Here is a 23,492-nt window from a genome sequence, read left to right on the forward strand (position 1 = left end):
CCCCCACAGTCCAAAAACACACGTTGGTAGGGACTGGCGCGCCCCTACAGGTTGTGTTCCAGGTAGGCTCCAAACCCACCATGACCCTGAACTGGATAAACGCTTACAGACAATGAATGAATTAATAAATAAATGACCTGCTGTGAATATTTGAGAAAATTCTTAAATCTGTATGTTTTGAATTTAAACATAATGTGGTTTACAGTGTCTATGTTTACTGTTAAATGTCTTGAAATAATTATTGATATTGTAATATCTGTGCTACAGACAATTCCCACTACTTATTTCTGAAAATACAGCTTACTTTTCCTTCAATCCTTGTCACAGAAAGTGTGTTATAATCATGTGAATTTGACGCATAAATCCAAGATATTTTTTTCACTGAAACTAACGGTGAGTGAGAAAGGTGTATTAGTGTGAGGCACGTTTGAGCGTGTTTTCAGCAAAAATCCCAACCTGATTCCATCCTTTTAACAAGGACATGTTTTAACCTTGAGTAACAACACAAAGCGAAAGACTGATGAGGCCAGGCTGCACATGAAGGAAAAGTGGACAGTGTGTGAATGAAGATGCTCGAGTGTAAATATGACTTTCCTTGTTGTGACTCCAAGGTAGGTGCCAAGACTCTGCGTGTGTGGTTCTGTTTCTTCTCCCATGTTCACCAACTAAAGCATATAATGATTTCACACTAAATATAGACACTATGTGTCATACAATGTAATTACAGAGACATTTGAAACCTTCAGCTCAGCTCTTAAACCTTCTTTAATTACAGCATGACTGGTCCACGCTTCGTTGTTTGAGTAGCACAGGCTTTAATGGATTCTGAAGGAGATTATCTTCCCACTCTGAAAAGGAAAGCACTTTCATGTAAATCCAATTCCGTTCGGTGACAAAAAGCTCCCGAATGTTAAAGCAAATATTGTAATTCTTTTTCAGCTATTATATGAAATGTCTTCATATTTTGGGACTAGATATTATCATTGAAACCTTCATTGCCTTAGTTACTGTCTTGGGGGTTCCTATACCACAGAACCAGACCCCAGACTCAGAGGAAACACTAGGGAATCTCCTGGTGAGTGTAACTCCAAGTTCCTGGAGGAACTGGGTGTCCACATCCTTACGTGAGAGACTCTTCATAGCATCTGGTTCATATGAGATTCTACATTTGGGTTCCACCGCAGGCTCCAGGTTGGAGCTTCCTTCGCCAGGAGATTCCCTAATCTCCCTAGAGTTTCAGAGGCCCTCTGGAGTCCAGTGGCCTGGTCCTGTTGTCCCTGTGACAGTAATGAAAGGAAATTCTATCACAACATCTTTAATTTCATCACTTCAAATTCAAAACTAGGAAACGTCAAACCATCTGATGCCAACATAAACATGGCTCTAAAACACACCAACTGCACTGCTGCATTAAAACTGTAAATACAATAAAATAACTTCTATGCATCCTTGTGCAAATTATTTTCTACTATGTACAAGTTATTTTACAAAACGAAATTACAGATCCTGAGAATTCTGCAACATAAAAAAGCCAGAAAAGCTTAAACAATACATAAACGAATCACAAGCAATAAATTAAAAGTCCTCAAAAACTGAGTTGCTATGTGATTTGAGTATTATTTTCTACTCCGAACATCAGTCCTCCACCAGAGAAAACATTCTTCTAACAGCAGCTAAATTTCCTAAAAATCATGTTTGTGTTGAAATGACATTCATGCTTATGTTTAGTGCTTTTCCAGGCAGCGTTAGTGTTTATATCCTTTGCCTCCAAGGCCGTTAACACTGGCTTTTACCAACTCTTCCACACATGCTGCGTAATCTGTTTTGGGCCAAATTATAAAGGCCCTAAAACAGAGCCCTGTGGAACATCATCAGTCATTGTATACTAAACATAAATGAATGTAGAAAGTGCTGACCACAATCTCAATAACTAGTCCATGCATTCACAGCACAGACCAGGCCATCACATGCTACGTCTCAGGTGTGTGATTCTCTGATCGTTCCAAACTTTCAAAAGCGAAGAAAAGATGATGTGCAAAACAATGGTAAATGCATCCTTTTTGGAGCCGTCAGACACTGAGTCTTCTTCTCAGAGCCGGTACTTTCTGAGTTCTCGGAGCAGCACTGTCCACACGGTAACAGGTTGAAGCTGGCGTGTTCAGCTGTGTGTTTCCAGCGCCTCTGGACCCATCACGTTCTCCAGGAATGCGGGGAGACCATAGTCTCCGTGGTGTTTCTGGGCAAAGGTGCTGGGCTCCAGTCTGGCTGGTAGAAGTGGATGTTGAATGTCCTCGCCCAGTTTGCAAAGACACGTTTCTCTGTGATGAAACGATGATGGCTGCCCCGGCGTCCTCGCTCATGCGAGATGTACATGGCACACTCGTCCGGCCCCAGGGGCTCATAGTAGTGATACGGGACAGAGGGGTGTTGAGCTTCCCTGTTGAGAAGTAGAAAAACAAGAGTATATTAAATACAAGCATATATTCAGACACTTCTGGGAAGGGGGAGGCATGGCGGTCTCCTACCCTGCAAAAGTTACACAGTGCAGTTTCTGTAGTGATGATGCCAGAGTTGCTACGAGAGGCTCTATTCTCCCTATTACAGGCCAGGGAAGCATCAAAATAACCCTGAATCTGTCATTTTAAGGTAAAAATATTACCTAATGTTGCTTTAAAGTAGTAAGATTGACTATAACTTCTTCTAAGGGATGTCCATAAACTTTTGGACATATAATGCAGATTCCCAGATTCCCAAATTAATCTTGAGCTGAATTTCCATGGGCAGGGCAATTAACCTGTACTGGTCCTGAGAATAAGTAGCAATAAGTGGAATAAATTGATTCCATGTAACACAATAAGGCGAGAGAGTGGCCTGGGAGAGGTCATGCCTCAGTGGGGGAGTGTAATAAATCATCTCATTTCCTGCTCCTGGTTATTGTTCGAGTAGAGCTGGTGCAAAGCCATGACATAGAGTGGGTGTTTAAAGCTATGCCCAAGTGCTTCAAGCAAGCCACAAAAATGTAACAGGAACATATTATAAAAAAAATAACTTGGAGCACCTCCCAAACCAGAAACAGGGTCGTTCTGATTTTACGCTGACAGGCACTTCAAATAGTCCCACCCCCTCTTCTGAGTCTGTCCAATCACAGCGCTGGACACAACAAGCACATTGAGTAAAACAAGAGAAAACAAGAACAGAGAAGAAAGAGAACAGAGCAAAAACGTCAAAAACCTTGCTCCTCACTGCTGTGCACCCGGGGTTGGGGTGGACAGCAAGCGGCTCATTATCATTAAAAGGAACAGGCCCTGAAAGTGGGTGTTCTGAACAGGGCTGTTTAGACAGGGGGAGAACACTGCTGAGGTTTGATCTTTGTGGTGTTTTAACCAAAGCAGGTCACACATGTTTCATTAAGAACCAGAAGTGGAAAATGCATTTGCAACAATTACAAAATGCTTACAACTCTTGGACCTACTTGCAGAAATCTGGAGGCACCATGCCGTAAACGTTGATCCGGTCACACAGCTCCAGGGCTATGGTCATTGTGAACCATCCGGTACTCAACCAGGAGTTGGATATCTTCCTGAAAAATAGAACACGAGAAAGGCCAGAGATTTACTGACTGATGTTTGCAATCGCTCCATTCTGCAAATCTACAAAAACAAAATGATAATGAAACAATTCCAGGGGGCGGGCGAGTTGGACAGGCGGTGCACAACTTTCTGTGCCATTTAGGAATGATGCCCACCTGACAGGACCGTTTCAGTAACAGAGTGTTATCATCAACAGCTCATCAACGCTGCTGTCCTGCCATCTGATACGGAGGCCCTAATGATTTTCTGACAAATAACATAATAACGGAGGAGAAAACAAACACCATTAGGGGAGAGCCATGTGGGATGTGATTGATTAGGTGCCGTGATTGCTGGTAAATTACCTCCGCCAACCGAGAGCTGCCCATCTGGCTGCTGTCACATCCATAATCTCCTGCGCATATGCGCCAAGGTGGAATACAGAGTGCTTTTCTCGCAACACTACCACCACATACTTTCCGTCCTTTTCCAGGAGTTCGGATTCAAGACCCAGTAATTAGCCTCTGGTCTGGCCTCGGGGCGCCTCGACAAAGGTTACCATGCCTGCTTTGTAAGGGCAGATCATTAGATAGGGAGATGTTGGCCAATTCTTGCGAGAGGATGAGAAGGTCTTGCCTTTGGCTGTGTTGGAGATGACCTATAATTTATCAAACCCAGCTCAACTCTCTGTGGAATGTTGATAGAGGAGTTTCTAAACCTGAGAGTCCTTTAAAAATGCAGTGGAAAAAAACCCAGCAACTTGTTCTTGGGTATTAGCCTCATGGAGGCAGATTTCACACCACAGTATTAGTCCGCCTCTGCAGGAGAACTGTCGGAAGTGGGAAATAACCTTGGCACGACTGGATTGCAAAAGCAGAATCACTACATGTACCTGCGGATGCTCTTATTTATTGTTTGACTGGAGGTTTTTACAAAGCACTAAGAATTAGCTTTCTCCCCTAGATTAAACATTTGGATTGTGATCAGTGGCTGATGCAAGAGATCAGAGGAAAAAAAGCGTCAGAAATCTTGAGGTGAGATTGCAGAACGGCTCCAAGCAGTCACTGAGCTGTAGAGAACCAGGACAAGTGCTGGAAAATCCCTCCTGATATATCTGCCATACCTTGTCCTGTCTAAACCATGTGGCATTGCTACATTTGTATGAACATATTTAAGTATAAATTATGGCTGCGCTGAATGTCAATGAATGTCAGAATGCCAAGCAGTCTCACTTTTGTTAGTTTGGAGTTGTTTTGGGAGTTATTAAAGGCGTTTTACATGTGTGTTGGATTTGGTGTCTGGTGGACAGCATGTAATTCACAATGAGGACATTTTCAGGACTGTGGAATAAGGGCTGTGTCAGTTCTGCCATACACAAAATTACACAAAAAATACTAAGGTTGTTAATTCACCCAGAAAAATTTAATAAATAAATAAATAAACCAACCAACACATTAACATATTAAAATAAATCTTAAAACCATAGGGTGGCTCTACTGCATTTCATCTGATACATATGAATCTCTGGCATTGCCGTGGTGTATAACACATCAGAGCTGGGCCCCCCTGCTGGGCTGGAGTGCATATTTGTGTTCTAGTTGTTTAATCATGTGGATGGAGCAATTTTTCCAAAATGTTGTTGGCATGGATTTATGTTTTTCAGTATTATCCAGCTTTGTGTGTACAAGGCCTGAGTAAAGTATTTGTTGAAGTTACCAGTGTTTTCACAGATAAAATAGGCACTGTTTTCGCACAAGCCTTGGAGCTTTATTTTTTAGCTGCTGTTGGCTGAATGGAGTTTTGTAAACTGTCATTGTTTATTCTCAGCTCATGTCTAGGCACTCTCACACACACAGTGTGTACTAACCTCCTGTTACAGTCCTCAATTAACTAATTTCATGAAACAGAGAGCACACACAATTCCATTCTTTGAATACATCCATCCATCCATTATCTGTAACCGCTTTTCCAATTTAGGGTCGCGGGGGGTCCAGAGCCTACCTGGAATCATCGGGCGCAAGGCGGGAATACACCCTGGAGGGGACGCCAGTCCTTCACAGGGCAACACAGACACACACACATTCACTCACACCTACGGACACTTTCGAGTCACCAATCCACCTGCAACGTGTGTGTTTTTTTTTTTTTTTTTTGGACTGTGGGAGGAAACCGGAGCACCCGGAGGAAACCCACGCGGACACGGGGAGAACACACCAACTCCTCACAGACAGTCACCCGGAGCGGGAATCGAACCCACAACCTCCAGGTCCCTGGAGCTGTGTGACTGCGACACTACCTGCTGCGCCACCGTGCCACCCTTCTGATAGTGTAAGATGGTGTGTGTAGGGATGTTCAAATCAACATATTGAACAAGGCTGGTGTATGTAAGAGGAATGTTTTTTATAAAAGAAAAAAAATCTTCTAAAAGAGACGTTGAGAACACTTGAGTTTTGTGAATGAATAAGCACTGGACAATGGAAATCCCTGTCTAGCAGCCTTACAGGTTTTCTGCAAGTCTTTAAAAGCCTTTGTACTCCCTCCTCTGGGTGTGTTTGGGGGAAATCAGCCGAGTTTGACCCTGATGCAGCCGCTATTCTCCGGACGTCCTCAGCGGAAAAGAAAATAGGCTGAAACACACGAGCAGAGCATCACAGGGGCTGAGCCTGTGAGCCCTTTATTTGAGGATAATCATCCCTGACAGAGTTTAACGCCACTACAGCACTTTGGAAAATAGGGTGTGTATTCGTGTCTGGGTGTACGCCTTTGTTTGAGTGTGTGCTGTATTCTGAGGGGAGAGTAATGACTCTCGTTGTCATCATCAATGACGATTACCACTGATCAAGTTCAGCATTCCCGAGAATTAAAGTGCAGGATGATGCTATAGACATCCGAGCCTTTACTTAAACCTAGAGAAGCCCATTCTTTTGATTGCTGTTGTTTTAAGCTCATTTGATTCTCATGATTAAATTATTTTAATATAGTTATGTAAAAGATAATTAACATAGATACATTATGATTACAGTGATATTGGAAATGGAAGCCAAGAGCAAATTTAGCATATATTTAATGTTTAATATTTCATATCTGTTAATACAGACACCTAAAGTGCGTTGAGCTGTAAAATGATGCTGTGTTAAAGCAACACTAGGTAGTAATTTTACCTTAAAGTTACAGCTTCAATTTTCAGTTAAAGCTAGAGCCTCTGTTGGTACTGTTCCAGACTCAGAATTTCAGAAACTGCACTATGTATCTTTCGGATGAGGGTAGGAAACCACACACAAATCTTTTCTAGTGTTACTTTAACATTAGTTTGAAAAGAACCTGTTTAGCTTCTCAGAAAATAGAGAATTCATTCATTTCTTTCAGATCCTCTGAGTGCAGTTTGTATTCCTTGCCAGTGTGTTCAGACAGGAACAAATCAGTGTGAGGACACAGTGAGGGAAAACACACACACACACACACGCTGAGCTTAAGGTTCCGTGAAGTGTGTGTGTGTGCTATATGTGTCTTGCTGAGCTCATTCTCTCAGCCACACTGCCACAGCCAAACCCAACAGCGACGCTACGAAACCATCAAGGGTTTTCTTCCTGCAACAATTTGGTGCTATGCTCCAAATCTTCACAAACACTTTCAGTCAAGTCCAGAAACTTCCGTCCTTGTGTCTGAGTCAAACAAAAGCCCAGATAGGCAACAGGACAATCTGCACCTCGCAAAGCACACACACACACACCAACAACCACTGGCAATTCAACACGACAAGCATAAAAAAACAGACACTGCAAAAACAAACAGGAATAATCCTCCGGGATTCCCAGTGAATTTCTATCTTGTCTATTTGCCACGCTTCGGTTCACTTGTTCTCCAGGCGGCTGCTGGAACGTTTCATCTCAGACGTGTCTCATTAAAGCAAAAACATGAATTGTTAGCCTAGGCTAGTTTGGTGTCGTTAGCACTAGCATGTTTCTTTGTTAGCTATATTGCTATAAATTTACCCATGTTTCTTTTGAAATCTTAATCTTTAATATATATCAATAATAGGCTGATTTCACTGGATTTGCTTCTATTTTCCAGGAAAGATTTATTTCTAAAGATTCCGGAACATTGCTAAACAAACTGGATAAAAAATGAAGCACAACAAACGTGCACACAGTGTATACAGGATTACACCAGCCCAGACAGCGAGCATATATCGGTCCACTGGCATAAAAAGGATGACACACCACTGACTGTAGACCACTGCTGGTCCACCATCAGACCACTCAGATTACTGTCCTGTACAGGATATAACTTGTTTATAATCTCCTCAAACAAATTCACAGAGACTTTTATTCTGGAAAACAAATTAATGCAAATATTACCAAAGACTATAAGAGATATAATAATGAGTATAAGCCTGATATAAAATGATTATGCTAAAAATGTTGACATTGTGCTGGATTAAAATTATTTACTATCTTATACTTATCTTATTTATAAAGAATAAAAAGAACCTAACCTATTTATTAAAAGAACCTAATGAAGGAAAAAGTGAATGGAATGAATGGAAAAGTGCTAAAATGTGGCATTTTGTCTAAAGTTTTGTTTAATCACCAGTTGTCCGCCCGGAAAACGCTGTGCAAAACAGTCCTCAGTGGGACAACAGTGGTCCACCGTTTCTTTGCTATCAGGGAGCCAGCGGCAATGCTTGCCATGTTATGAAATCTTGATTTTAATAGATGGATGAAGATAGATACAAGACTTTATTTAGGGTTTATTAAGTTTGAAAGTTTTTGAATTTTACTTGAATAACTCTTAGCATAAACCACACACCCACAACTCTAGCAGATACTGTAGCTCTGTGAGTGTGTGCAAATTAAGTGTGTGTAATTCAGAAATGCAAAATCAACATGGGATATCAGCTAATCAGGCTAATTTAATGATGCAGAGCTTTCCCTCAACCTCCGCAGAGACTAATTACAAAAGCAATACAAATATTGCCACTGATGAATTAGTCTGAATGACAAACTGGATTAGTCTGGAGCTCCGTATCTCGGCTTGCTGTGCTGTGTTAACAGTTGTGCCTTGTCATATAGGACCGAATGCAATCAGCGACGCTGTTTCCATTTTTTTTTATCTGATATGTACTCAGTGAAATTCTCCAAGGTGAGGGAAGTGAAGAGGGTAGGCGGGAGGATGAAAGGGTGGGGAAGAATGTCAGTCGCTGCGGCAGCTGTTATCTTTGTGTTGTATTTATTTTTATTTTTTTTGACACATTTGGAGTTTCATCACAGCTCAGAAAGTTGATAGCAGAAACTTTGAGGAGGCTTTTTGCATATTTTAAGAGCTCTGAGCTTGTCTCTGTCAATGTTTGTCTCCTCTAAAGCAGAGAAATCTTTAATCACAAACATATAATCTCAGAGAAAGAGACGCTTCTGGTTTGTTTAAGCTTGATTAACACTGGCGAGGTACAAATCTTCCATTAAAGATGCCTTTGTTTTAAATTCATTCACACTTTTGAAGTGTTCTCTGGAGTAAAGAAGCTCTTTAGCACTACAGAATGAAAAGGACCTTAGAGTGTATACAAAACCACACACCGTTTGTTCCAGAGGAAATATCCTGCCTTGGTTCTGTTACAAAAACACCTAATGTGGGGGAAAAAAGACAGTGGTTTTCATGTCCGACCCTGTGCAGAGGAAGCTTGTGCCTGAGCTCCTTAAAGCCAAAACCATATCTGCATTCTGAACCTTTGATATTCCTCTGATCTGCAAAAATCAGAACACAACCTGTTTATTTACTCTCTGAAGAGAAGAGATACAAGTGTTGAAAAGATGTAGAGAAAATGGGATTACAACAAAATGGTCCCAATCAGATAACAGCACTTCACTTACGCTTTAGACATGAACAGATCGACAGCTGGCCACCGTGATCTTTCTATCCACAGTGAAAAGGACATTGTAACATTAATGGGTCTGAAAGGATGTGGATCTTTAACTGAGCCATCATTGAGAAATAGGAAATAGACACAAAAGAAGAACGAAGAAGCTTCTGGTGTTTCTTGGAACAATCGACTGGTCACGCAAAGACTAGACCTCAAGATTACTGAATACAGGACTAGCTGGAGACTGAGAAGCAGAAAGTACAGCCAACTTTTACGACAGAACTTATTTTAAAATTACTTTAAAAAACTGAAAGCAAGCTGTACTAAAGTAAAATATATTTGACATTAAATACTGTAGACATTATATTTAATATAGCTGTCATTTTCCATTAACTGTTTTCTGATATTTTTCCTGATGCTAATTTTGAATAATTAGCACAAAATGGCTGTTTTGATTGAAAATTTTAATAATAAAAGTTGGTCTGAATTTGGCAGAGTACTAAACCTCATAGGATTATTATTGAACAAGTACTGATATTTTGAAAGCAAATGCAGCTAATCTCTTATTAGCACACATGCTTGTGTCTGTCAATGTTTGTCTTTAACCTGAATCCAATATATATCAATTTATCATCAGTAAACCTTAAGAGGACATGTAGATATATAATTAAACTAATCAAAATACAGCTGTGATAATTCCACATAATTTGTGTATTGATTTGCTGGAGATTTAAGCTTAATGTGAGAATTTTAAATCCCTGAGAAATTGATTTCCCCAGCGATAGCCCCCGCAGCTCAGTTCAAACAAGTGTATGCTTCTCTGTGAGCTCAGAACTCGGAAATGAGAGTGACCTCGGCACACTTCACTCTAGGGCCCCAATCTACATAATTTTCTCCCTCACATTCATCCTCCCACACCCCCACTCCCACCCCAGCACACACACTTTTCCCTTCAAATAAAACAGGTCAGTGAACAAGGGCACTACAGTTGTGGTGAGCTGCTAAAATGTAGAAAATACAGAAACAAAGTCTTATGAAGTGGAGGAATAATGTGGTAAGAACACTCAATATCGCCAGGATCTTAAGTCCCAGATGCACTAGTTTGACTCACGAATTTTGTGTTCATGTGTTAAATGTAATGTTCACAATTGTAATTAAAAAAAAAAAAACATTTTATAAAATTCAACAGATGTTTCCTCGCCACTTGCTGCTCTCCAGTCTGTTTGTGCGGGAAATGCTCTGATATATTTACAAAGCCCCAGTGTGCAAAAACAAACTGTCTCGGTCTGGTATGCTAGGCTTTCTCTCTCTCTATCGGCACATGGCACAGGCATCTGGAGTCTTTTTACACAACAAAGTTGAAGAGCATGAACCAATATGAGGATATTGCTCTATTCTTGCTCCATAGGTCAGTAATATTAATGATAAAATTGATTGCATTTGACTCAAAATTCAAAATCAGTCCAAACTCGCATCAGCTCTTGTAGATGAACCCCCCACCAGCTCTGAGGTGCACTTAGATTACTTCAATTCTGTCAATGAAAATGACCTGCTTAGTTTAATTAGCTCATCTATATCAACTTCATGCTTACTGGATCCTGTACCAACATAATTATTTAAACAAATTTTAAATAATTCATTAGACCATAGCTCACAATAATAAACTCATCCCTCAACATTGGATATGTACCTAAACCTCTGAAACTAGCGGTAATCAAACCAATTATAAATAAAAACCCAATATTGACCCTCTTGTGTTCGCAAACTACAGGCCAGTATCAAACCTCCCTTTTATTGCTAAGATTCTAGAAAAAGTCGTGTCACAGCAGTTGTGCTCTTACCTACAAACAATGACATTCATGACACTTTTCAGTCTGGATTTAGACCAAATCACAGCACAGAAACAGCTCTAACAAGAGTAACTAATGACTTACTCCTTTCACTTGATAAGGGCTATATCTCTATTCTGGTGCTGCTTGACCGTAGTACAGCATTTGATACCATAGATCATGTGATGCTTCTTGATAGGCTGGAAAATCTGGTAGGAATGAAAGGATCTGCCCTCTCTTGGTTCAGATCCTATTTATCTGACCTTTATCAATTTGTTTATCTGAATAATAAATCCTCTAATCATACTTTAGTTAAATATGGTGTTCCACAAGAATCAGTGCTTGGCCCTGTATTGTTCACACTCTACATGCTGCCACTGGGTAGACTCATCCGTAAGCATGGGATTCAATTCCACTGTTATGTTGATGATACACAACTGTATATATCAGTCAAACCTAATGATGTTGCTTGTCTACGCAAAATAACAGAATGTCTAACTGAAATTTAAGACTGGATGATGCAAAATTTTCTCATGTTAAATTCTGATAAAACCAAGGTCTTGTTACTAGGTACAGATACTCAGATTCTCAGAAATGCTGCTATTAATCTTGATAATTCAACGGTAAGACACAATACCATCATTAAAAACTTAGGGCTAGCTTTTGATTCGGCTCTCACATTTGATACACACATATCCAATACAGTCAAAACCGCCTTCTTCCACCTACCCAATTGCTATTGCTATTGCCAAAATTCAGCATATTTTATCCTTAAAAGATGCAGAGAAAACATGCTTTTATAACTTCACGTCTAGACTACTGCAATGCGCTCCTGGCAGGGAGCTCGTGCAAAGCGTTACACAAGCTTCAGTTAGTTCACAATGCCGCAGCCAGGGTGCTCACTAGAGCTAGAAATTTCGAACATATCACCCCAGTTCTCTCGTCCCTACACTGGCTACCTGTAAAATTTAACATTGACTATAAATACTCCTCTTAGCTTATAAATCTCTAAATGGTTCAGGCCCTCAGTCTCTTACTGAACTTCTCATACCTTATCGCCCGTCACGTACACTTCATTCATAGGATGCCCATCTACTCTTAGTTCCTCACATTAAGAAAAACACTGGAGGAGGAAGAGCCTTTTCTCACAAATCTCCTCAACTCAAGAATAGCCTTCCAGTTACTGTTCGGGGCTCAGAAACACTCTCAATCTTTAAATCTAGATTAAAAACCTACCTTTTCAAACAAGCTTTTGATTAATCACTCACTTTCAGGTTACTCCTTCTCTATTAGTGTTCGACCTGGTTTTCAAATTATCACTACGCTGTATTAACCCTGTCATACCACCATAGCTACAGCTTTTTTAGTTAGCTTTCTAGTAACCGCCAACACGCTGTCTGTTGCTGGGTTCTCTTACCTGACCCGTGGAAGCTTTTTTCGTAGGACAATTTTGCCCGTTCTTTATCATGACCCTACTAACTTCTGTATTTTTATTTGTTCCCTTTGTCTGGTTTTCTTTCTCCTGTCTCTCTCATGCTTTGAGATGTCCTGCTGCTCTCCAGGTGTTGCCCTGATCCAGCCCCTGTGTCCTGTACAAGATCCTGGCCTTGTCTCATCTACACTATCATGCTTGGCCATGCTGTTTTATCTCAAATTAACTCTGCACCTACTTTTAACTCACACAGAATCACTAATCACCTCCTTCCTCAGATTCATATATCACTAATATTCTACATTCACATTACTATAACCCATTCATCTGTCATCAGTTCACTTTTACTTCTGTTCTGTTCTCTGTTGTGTCTCCGGTGTCGACCCGAGGAGGATGGGTTCCCCGTATGAGTCTTGGTTCCTTCCAAGGTTTCCTCGTGTGCTGAGGGAGTTTTTCCTTACCTGTTGCCCCTGGCTCGCTCATAGGAGGCTTGGACCCGGATTTCTGTAAAGCTGCTTTGTGACGACTTTTTGTTGTGAAAAGCACTATATAAATAAACTATTATTTGATTTGATTTGATTTTACCTGATGGTCAATATATTTCTACCACCGTGGACAAACCGCTACTATTTACAATGACAAAGTCAAACTTGGGACACATTTACACCCTGTGGCTCGGTGCTGCACCCTGGACGCTATTCACTTTCCTTTTTTTACTTAGATTTTATTTTGGATTTCTGTTTACAATAAATATTTTAAAATAAAATTGATTACTGTTTGTGTGTTTGACAAAGTGAAGCTACTTATTTTCATTTTTGGCTGATACATTACATTTATTTTAACCTGTTTTGAGAAGTTTTACACTGCTCTTCCAAGGTCCTGCACAACTGTTAATTTCAGTGACAAATAAATAGCATTTCAGTATACTTATATGTGTTAATTTGTTATATTTTGTTAATATTTTTGTTAGTAATGTTTAAGTCAATCCATATGCCTTAAGTCCCTCCCACAAGGTGAGGTATATGGTTTATTAATTCAACAATGGTATCACATCCGTATCGGGTATTGACCGATACGCAAAGTATATGTATCGGTATCTGAACTGAAAAAGTCGGATTGGTGCATCCTTAAAGGAAACAGGGACATCTGCTGTGCAGTTCAGATGTGGACTGTATTAGAAGCCTCTAAGTGAAGACACCAATCAACCAAGGGACAAAACCCTGCCCTACCTGTCTTTCCCCGTTTCTTTCTTGAAGAGGTCATCGAATTGCAGCATCTTCTGCCAGGAGATGATGTAGACCTTGAGTTTAGGCAGCACCTGGTTCATGAGGCGCAGGTTGTTGTAGACGAGTCCTTTTCCGTCACGCCGCATGTAGCTGCTGGGGCCCCAGAAGATGAAGACCGTTTCGTGGCTGGAGTTCAGAAGCTCATGCCGGCTGCGCAGGACCCGCTGCATGCTGGAATGTGCAATGACCCTCAGACTTGTCCTCCAGCCCACATCCACCCCGAAGCCTCGGCCGCTTGGAGCATCGTTCATACGGATCACACACTCGGCTCGGTCGATTTCCTGGCCCCTACCACCACTGGTCAGGTGACCGGAACTGGTGACAAGCGCACAACTTCTACAGTGCATCTTCAAAGGCTGTGAAGAAGAGAACGGTAGAACAGGATTAGGACAACAGCCAGCTGAAATTCTTAAAATATACACCACATCATATCAGCATATTAATTTATTTATCCATTCATTTTCTGTAATCAATACATCCTGATCAGGGTCACAGTTGGGTGGAATCATTTGACAGGAGCACATTCTGGACACAGGGATTCACACACCATCGCTCACACACTCAAACCTGTGGCCATTTTCACTCACTCACCCAGTCACCCACTCACATCTGTGCATAATTTCACACACTCACTCACACCTGTGGGTACTTCCACACACTCACCCGGTCACCAATTCACACACACGCACCTGTTGATAATTTCACACACTCACTCACTCATTCTCACACTCACACATGTGGGTAATTTCACTCACCCAGTCATTCACACATGTGAACAATGTAACACAGTCAATTCACCTACATACGTGTGTGTTTGGACTGTGGAAGGAAACTGGAGCACTGGGAGGAAACCCATGCAGACACAGGAAGAATACACCGCACTCCTCACAGACTGTGACCAGAGATGGGGCTTGAACCCTCAACACCATGATATCCTCAGAGGACAGGACTACGGGATTCTTGATGATTTTCAGAGAATTCCACAATGTTCCTGCACTTTGCTTTTGCATTTTGGGGGCACTTAAGCACATATTTACTGGCCATCAGGACCTTACTTATGCCCTGTTTTATGTAGACAGGCTTAGTCAGAAGTAAAAGGACATTGACTGTCACCAGTTGCAGCACCTGGCACAACCCTGCTGCTATTGCTTTTAGGGCTATTGCACAGCGGGGATCTTTCCGTCTCCCAGACGACTTGCGTTTTAAGAAGAGAGAACTAGAGTGAAGTAGCTACAGCTGTTCCAACGTCTCTAACAATACTCTGGCGTTCAGCATCACAAGCAAGACATCTTTAGAGGGAGCGATATAAACAGAGCCAAGCAGCAGACAATTCAAGAGCTTAGCCGGCCTGTCATTACCTTCTTACCTTGAATCGCTGGAAGTCCTGATGCAGGTCTGTGGTGAAAAGCTGAGTGGGTGTTTAGCGGCGAGCTGCCAGCATTAATGACACCACACGACAAAAGGTTCGTTTATCGCGTTTCTGTTAGCAAACCCAGACAGAGTCTTGGGGACCCAGTTCCTGCAAAATCCCTGACAAAGGGGAGATTTAACAAGAGTCTCTGCCCTTTCCTTGCACTTCCCCATTCACACCGAGCACTACATCACCATCCATCCTTTATGGCTCTCCATGAATTATTCCAGGCCCACGTGAAGGTACAATTGGTATTCAGGTGGTGACAAGGGCACTTCCTTTTTCGCCCAACCTAGGAATCCAGATAAAGAGGGAAGGAGGGTGTTTGTCTGGGATAAAGCCCTGCTCAAATACGTCTTGCGTTTATTGCAAATTCACCCCCTTCCCCTCATTCCACTGTTTAAATCAATGATATGCAAAGAGCTCATACAGAGCTGTGTAATTTGTCCTGGATGGCAGCATCCGCTCATAGAGAAATAAAAATAATGAAAGGCGCCGGAGCATTCCGCAGCCCGCGGGGCACCACTGGGGCATTTGCATGGCGCTGGCACCCGTGCCTCTGTTTCTCTTGTTAATGGAATCCGTCGGCCCCCCTTTGGGTCACGGGAGGCTCAAGCGCATTGTTGATGACATAATGTTTAATGAAGCCACTCGTTAATGAGATCCTGGTGGTCCCACGCATCTTCCTCTCTCTTTGCAAGCTCCTTCTACTAGGGGCAGGATGGAAAAACAGACCAAAAACTGGCGCTTCCTTTTTTGGCCAAACACTTTGGTAATGTTTATGGAAATAACACTAATATCCTTCACAAAACCAGCTTAAAGGAACACTACGTATATTTAAACTTCAAATTACAGCTTGAAAATTATTGCTGCAACTTATTGATGCTGCACTAATTTGTAATAGCAAAGCAGATCATAGAGCCTTTATCACTGCCACTTTGGGCTCAGCATTGCAGAAACCACTTTATGTACGTTTCAGAGGAGAGCAGCAAACCACCCCCACTCCCTCCACCTCCCCACCGATTTCTGTACAGAGCTGTAAAAGTGAATTAGACCAAGGGGAGCCCCAGGAGAAAAAAAACAAACATTCCATAGCGTTTCTTTAATAGTTCTGATCACTTTTATCTCCTGTTATTACGTGTAAATTATACAATGATGCAAAAAAAATGCACATTATTTAAGTAACAAATTTATTTAGATTAGAGTGAACAAAATTGTGTGTGAAACTGTCCACAGGTGTGAGGGACTGGGTGATTGTTTGAAACTGTCCACAGGTGTGAGTGTGTAGGTGACTGGGTGAGTGTGTGAAACTGTCCACAGGTGTGAGTGTGTAAGTGACTTGGTGAGTGTGTGAAACTGTCCACAGGTGTGAGTGACTGGGTGAGTGTGTGAAACTGTCCATAGGTGTAAGTGTGTGAGTGAGGGGTGAGTGTGTGAGTGACTGGGTGAGTGTGTGAAACTGTCCATAGGTGCGAGTGTGTGAGTGAGGGGTGAGTGTATAATGCTCTGTCCAAGTTGCGTTCCTTGTACTGTGTACATGCCAGATCATGCCAACCCTGAACAGGATGAAACAGTTACAGAAAGTGTATGAATGAAACAATCTTACTTCAGCTGTTAACATTGTAGTTCCTTGTCTTATTTGAGCAGTTTCTGCTGTTGTTGAGATCATATTCTCTTGACACTCAGTGTCATGTTATTTCATATATTTCATGTATTATTTGTTATTGTTATTTTACTGTTTTTCAGACCTATGTACTGTGTACCTACAAAAATTGGCTTTCTATGAAATTGCATTACTACTTTCCTTAACTTTTCAGCCATGTGTGACTAATACAAAATAGGACAGCTGCTTGGCAGCACTCTGGAGAGCAGTTCTGTTCAGGTGCGGAGTGTGTTAGAGGCGTTTGAATGAGGACACCAGTCACTCATCACCTTCCAGATATAAATGCGTGGACAGCCTGGGGATACGCTTAACAGCATCAACACATTCCCAGAATCTCAGGTGGAGCAGGAACCGGAGATCAGTCACATCTGTGTTCTGCATGAAGCTGAGGATTGAGTATACATCACAGGCGAGGAAAATATTTGATCCTCAGATGGTGGTTTAGTCTTGAAAGCTGTAAATTATTTTATAACTGTACTGGTATGTGGACTCTGCATTTCCCATACTGTTACATACATGCATTATCACAAAGTGTGCATTGTTTGAAGAGAAGAAATTGCCATTAGCTTGTAAACACACATTTTAACCTTCTCAGACTTATATTGTTAATATACATGGCAATATATATTTAAGACAAGACTGACATTAAAGCTGGTAATGTCAAGAAATTGTGCATTCAGATTCAGCTAGGCAAATATGCTCTGGACAAATACAGGAGAAATGAATAAGGTACACTACAGAATTCAACAACAGAGATACTATAGCCACATAGCTGCACTCTGAATCAAAACCAAGTTCAACTGTGCAGTGCCTAGAGATTCTCACCCATAGTAGATAGGATTTTTTGTTTTTGTTTTTTCTACCCCTTGCTCCCAGCATCATCTGGAGCTCTCGCCCTTCACGCACTGAGGAACACAAGGCAAAGAGTGCCCGAGATGCTGGCAGCAAGCTTGAGGAAACCTTGTCGGTGGGCTAACAAACAGATTAACCTTGGGGAAAGGGCATAAGCTCAGTAGGGGCTGGCCATGGGGCCAAAAGGGGTGGGCTCTCTCACTGCGGTGGGAGGGTAACCTTACCAAACATATCAGCTCAAAACCACTTAGGGCCTGACCTATAACGAGACGAGAACACGGTCTGTATGACGTCCAGCATTCCTCGCTGTAACTCTAAACAGCCATGTCCAGGGTGTAATGTGGACAGAAGGATTGTGAACATAAACTGTACCAGATAACTGCAATATCTGCAATAAAAAAAACATTAAAGCAACAGTTAACTTTGAACAATTTGAGGGCGATGTCTATTTATACCGATATATACATTAGAGCCCTACGCCACTGTGAGTGTTCTGCGTTGGTGCCTGCATCGCTCGGTAATTACACCGCTGCAACACTAGGACTGAATCTCAAACCTCTTCCTCTACACTATGTAGCGCACAATGTAGTGATGCAGTGGTAGTTTTACAAATCTGTAAATTGCACTATTTAGGGAGTAGGTCATTGTTTATATGAGGTGCCAGGAAAGGAACAAATACAAAACCAGCACATTTTTCCCACAAGGTCCGGCTTCCCGTTATTTTTTTCCAGTAGACGTTTTTGTTCAACCTTTTTATTCGTCCCTGACATCCGCATCATATCTGAGGAAATCTCTCACCATGAATTTGCTGCTGTCTACGTCTCTGTGTGTGGAGAAGTACATGTTTCTTTATTTCTTTGATTCATCATAAACAAAGTCCATCAGAGTACTGACCAATCAAAGACATTGTGGTCTGTTTTGACGGGCCGCATAGTTATGCTTCTGCAGAGGTGTGTGTCAGGGTTTACGTCGACACATTGCCTATGGCGTAGGTCAAATGCAGAAGTAAACTTTTCAGCAACTTTTTGGGCTATTTACAGAATTGATTTCTGGCCCCACTCACATCCGCACCCAGTTCACAAAGCAATATATATTGCAAAATTCTGTATGACATGGGCTTAAATTTAACATATATTTTCGCACACTGAAAAAGAAGTAGACAGTGGTTTGAGGTCTCTTTTTTTGCCAAGACCACTACAACACTCATACATACATACAACACTTGAACTGTAGAGGTATTGTGCCAGAATACACCATACACCATAAACTCAGCAAATATTTAGAATTGGTTCATCCAGTGCAGTTCAACAGCCAAGTCTACCTGACACTCATCTACGATAGGTACAGTAAGATACCACATCACCTCAGGTATGTTCATGTGCCAGAACTTTGCATGAAATAAATCAATAAAGAACCATATTTTTTCACCATCACTGGGGGCTGTTTCCTCCACTACTTGGTCTCCCTTCACAAGACAGACAAGTCTAGTTCATATATACCATATCATATACATGAAACCATGTCTTTAATCTTGGTGTAAATGTGACTGTTGGTCTACAACGTCCCTCAATGATTCATTTATCACGTAATGGTGAAGTGACCGTTGAATTGGTTTTCGAACAAGACTCTGAAACTGGCCAAAGAAATCCAATCAAGTGGAACCAAACACTTTCTTATACAGTTGTTATGAACAGCTATCCAAGCCGCCCTGTAGAGGCTGGAAGTCACAAAGTTCAAATCAATCATTGGAGGCGTCCCCTGGAGTAAAATTACAATATAATTCTTAACACTGAAGAAAATGGGAAGTTGAATAAACGCTAAGGTACAATTTGAAACAAACCCTTGACTGCTACTCTTCATCTGGAGGAGGAAATGAAAGCAGGAAATGGTCTTAATGAGAAGCAGTGAAAGAGAAGAAATAAAGGCACCCCTCTAAACAATCCCCCCATTTGCCTAGAGATGGTTTAACTCAGTAGGGTCTGCTTTAGTGTACCACTCATTTATGCTTTTTAATTATCCCAGTGTGTTACTGTTACTTAGCGAGTGAGTGCTGGAAAACATGCTAAGAAATACAGCTGAGACACAAAGGCAGAGCAAGGGGCTAAGCTTGAGTGTAAATGCTCCTAGGCATTTCAGAGAAGGGTGGAAGAAAAGAGGCAAATATTGTTTTCAAATGTGCTATTGAGGGGAAATCAAATTGCATTTGCATTATGGGTGGAGAGGTGCTTAGGGGCACAGTCGATTAAGAGCCCTGCTGGGAGAGTGCATTCTTCCTTCCTCTCTCTAGTTCTTTCCATACATACAGCCAACCAGGACATTATTAGGTTTCCTCTACTGCTAATGCTCAGACTTTTTGTGGCTCTTAAAATGTTCCCTACTACACATTCATAAATGCAGTCATTTATCCATCATGTACAAAAAGCACTCCCATAGAGTTAGGACTCTGAAACTGAACTAAGGCTGCACTTATACTTGTGGTTCATCTGTTCAGGAATGAAGCAGAAAATGATCCTTTGTTGTACTGTAATCCTGGTTCACTGATAAAGGTTTATTGGATAAAAAAAATCACAAATTACAGATTTTATGACCTACATCTAGAAGCAATGACCGGGATAATATCCCCTGAGCAGGTAACTCCTCGGGTCCCATACTGACAGTGCCCCAGGTACTGTACTGGGTCTTGTGTGAGTAATTTCTGAGGTAAAGTACTTGGTCACTCTTCTAGGTCTCGTGTGAATAATTTCCCAGGTACTGTACTAGGTTGTGTGAGTAATTTGCCAGTTATTGTACTAGGTTTTGCACATCATTTCCCAGGTACTGTACCAGAACTTGTACATTTAATTTACCAAGGACTGTATAGGGTCTTGTGTAAAGCCTGGCTCACACTACAGGTTTTTAAAAATCCTGATGTTGAAAACATGAGATACCCCCACACATAAAGTTTTCAGAGATTAGTCGGTACTTGATCATTATTAGTCCCCAAACTACACGATCCACGCTGAATAAACTACCAACAGACAGCTCCGCTCCTCAAAATCTTGCAGGAGATTTCCCGAAATGCTACATCCCAAGACCAGGCAGGCTGTGTTTGAAAGCAGCAAAAGAGAGCAGCTGATACCCTGCGCTCTTGTTGCCTCTCAAGGCAGCATTTTGAAATGAAGGTGTTTGTAACCGAGTCACATTAGAGTATTCAATATTTCAGCACTTTACCCAGGCACCTGTTCACTAGTGTTCCCTCGCCAGAATAATTACAACTTTGGAGCAAAAGCAGGCAGCATTTTAAACAAGCTTTAAACACTGACACGACTCTGCACCTTGCTCCCACAGGACACTGCCTCAGTTACAGCACTCCGCTCGTTTCAGACACAGCCATGATGCAAACAAACGTGGTGGATGGCGGTAAAATAATCCCAGCTCGACTCTCATTGGTTTATTATCTTTCTGGCCTGACGTTAATATGACGTTTCACTCCTGAGAATCGGCGTTCACCCAACACTACAGGATTCTGAGTCATAAATATTAAACATTTCATATTTACGATTCAGAATAGGGGTGAACCTGACTGCTTTGGGAGAATATCGAAGGAGTAAAGATTGGATTATAGACTCCCTTCACTACAGGATAATCTGGGAAGACAGTCGTTTACAATCTCCCTAAAATCGGGAGACCTCTTGCGATTGTCGGTGGGACAGAATTAGAATTTGCCTCAAAATCGGCCCTGATCATCCTGTAGTGTGGGCCAGGCTTAAGTAATTTTCCAGGTATTGTACTAGGTTTTGCACATAATATCCCACTTATTGTTCTAGATCTCATATAAGATTTGCGCAAGTATTTTCCCAGGAATCAAACTAGACATTGTGTGAGTAATTTACCAGGTATAGTACTAGATTTTGCATGCAAGAAAACGTTACACATGTTAGCTCTTTCATTCATTCGTTATCTGAAACTGTATCATCTTGTGAAGGTAAATGACCGCATGAAATTCTCCAGTATTGTAGTGATTCATGATTAATTGCTGGTAAAAAACCCAAATGGAAATGCCCATTTTAAAGAGGCATCTCTTTCTCTCTCATTCTCCACATGAAGCCAACTGATCAGAGATGCCCACAGTGCTAGGGTAAAGCAAGCTAATGAAGGTGAACTGACTGGGGCATACCAACCTTACCAAGAACCTAGCGCCAATTAGCCAAATCCCTTCGGCCTCCCAATCATCCACCTCTGATGTCAGATGCCACGTTCCCACCGAAAGCTCTTAATTAGACAAAAAGCTTCCTCTTCCACCCCGTCTTGTCCAGATCTTTCCTAAAAAAAGAAGCAGGGCCCAATTATCCAGGGCTGAGAGGAACGCCCCTTGACCCAGAGAAGCTTGATTAAAAGAGTCTGCAAGGGGTAGGAAACACTCAATCTGGGAGGAGGTCCTGGGAGAAAATGAAGGATGGGATTGTGTAGGTCAGATGAGGTCTGGGCTGCATTTGAATGGAGACTCATGGACCCCTGAGAAGGAGGATTTGAGGTTAAGTCACGGAAACTGAGAAGGAAAGGGGTTGAAGTTTGGAAAAGGGGTCCCTCGGGTTTCATGGTGTTACAGAATGAGGTAAAAAGGGCAATCAGGCAGAGTCAGAAATTGAACCACTGTTACATCCGATGTAAGCATGCCTACTTGCATCTTACAGAGGTGCCAGAAAATATACTTTTTTTTAAAGACTAATAAAGAACCTTCTGATATTGTATAAGGCTAATAGTTCAAGGTTCAATCACAGGCCCAATCTTGATGTGGGGGAGCCACCCAGGTTATGGAAACCCCCAGCAGATCCCCCAGTCATTAATTTCTCTAATTGTTTCTATGAGTGAATATTCTCCAGCCACATCCCCATGTATTTATCGGCCTCACAGGTGACCACCTCCTCCACCAGCACCAAGTTTGTTTTTGTCAGAAATTTTGACTGAGTTGCACCCTCTAGTGGAGGTATTTCTCAAAAGGAAGTTTGGAAGTATCTGGACAATGACGGCTACTGTGTTTAAAATGGACGTATTAATTTTTGTAAGTAAAAGGGAACAGAAGCGAGTGTTGGGACGTCACAGTCAGAATCCAGCTCATGCCAAAGGTACTGGATGGGGTTGAGGTCAAGGCTTGGATCTGGGGAGTTAAGTCCTTGAAAAACTGAGCAATTTTTTGGCAAGATGCTTGGAGTGCTTTTAATCTCTGCAATCTGGCTAACGCAGAAGGAAGCCAGATATCTGACGCTTCAGCTAGGATGCCAAGTTGTTGTTATTGTCATTGTCTATATACATCAGTGCTTTTCCTTATCGGTGTGGAAGGGATTCCCAGAGGTATGAATGAAAGTAGTCGACTTCAGTGAGGGAACATTGGCGGATCAGAAAATCCCAAAGGACCCAAAATACTACATTCTGTCAAGTACAAAATATGGCATTCCACAACTTATTAACAGCCAGTTTTATCTGAAATGCCCTTCAAGGCCAGCATTTCCTGCTCACTAACTAAACCCAGCACAGGATCTAAGTTTCATTTCCAAGTGTCTGGCAGGTCTAACTCCCTCCTCGTCTCCTTCTCGTTTAAGTGCTGCATCAGATG

At 41.7% G+C, this 23,492-nt stretch overlaps 1 protein-coding gene across 3 annotated transcripts in view; it reads right to left on the bottom strand.

The window, feature by feature from the left end:
• Positions 1–769: 769 nt before the first annotated feature.
• st6galnac5a (ST6 (alpha-N-acetyl-neuraminyl-2,3-beta-galactosyl-1,3)-N-acetylgalactosaminide alpha-2,6-sialyltransferase 5a) overlaps positions 770–23,492 on the bottom strand; it is a 41,027-nt gene continuing 18,304 nt past the window's right edge. For 2 of the 3 annotated variants that reach the window (XM_066681334.1, XM_066681335.1), the window contains exons 3-5: positions 13,917–14,329; positions 3,473–3,580; positions 770–2,437 (exon numbers count right to left, since the gene is read on the bottom strand). In XM_066681334.1, the coding sequence (XP_066537431.1) occupies positions 2,191–2,437; positions 3,473–3,580; positions 13,917–14,329 (768 nt within the window). In that variant the 3' untranslated portion in view covers positions 770–2,190. The remainder of the gene's footprint in view (positions 2,438–3,472; positions 3,581–13,916; positions 14,330–23,492) is intronic. The other variant, XM_066681336.1, reaches the window with a different exon arrangement.

This window comes from Hoplias malabaricus, chromosome 9 (assembly GCF_029633855.1).
Source record: "Hoplias malabaricus isolate fHopMal1 chromosome 9, fHopMal1.hap1, whole genome shotgun sequence".
Classification (NCBI taxonomy): Eukaryota; Metazoa; Chordata; class Actinopteri; order Characiformes; family Erythrinidae; genus Hoplias; species Hoplias malabaricus.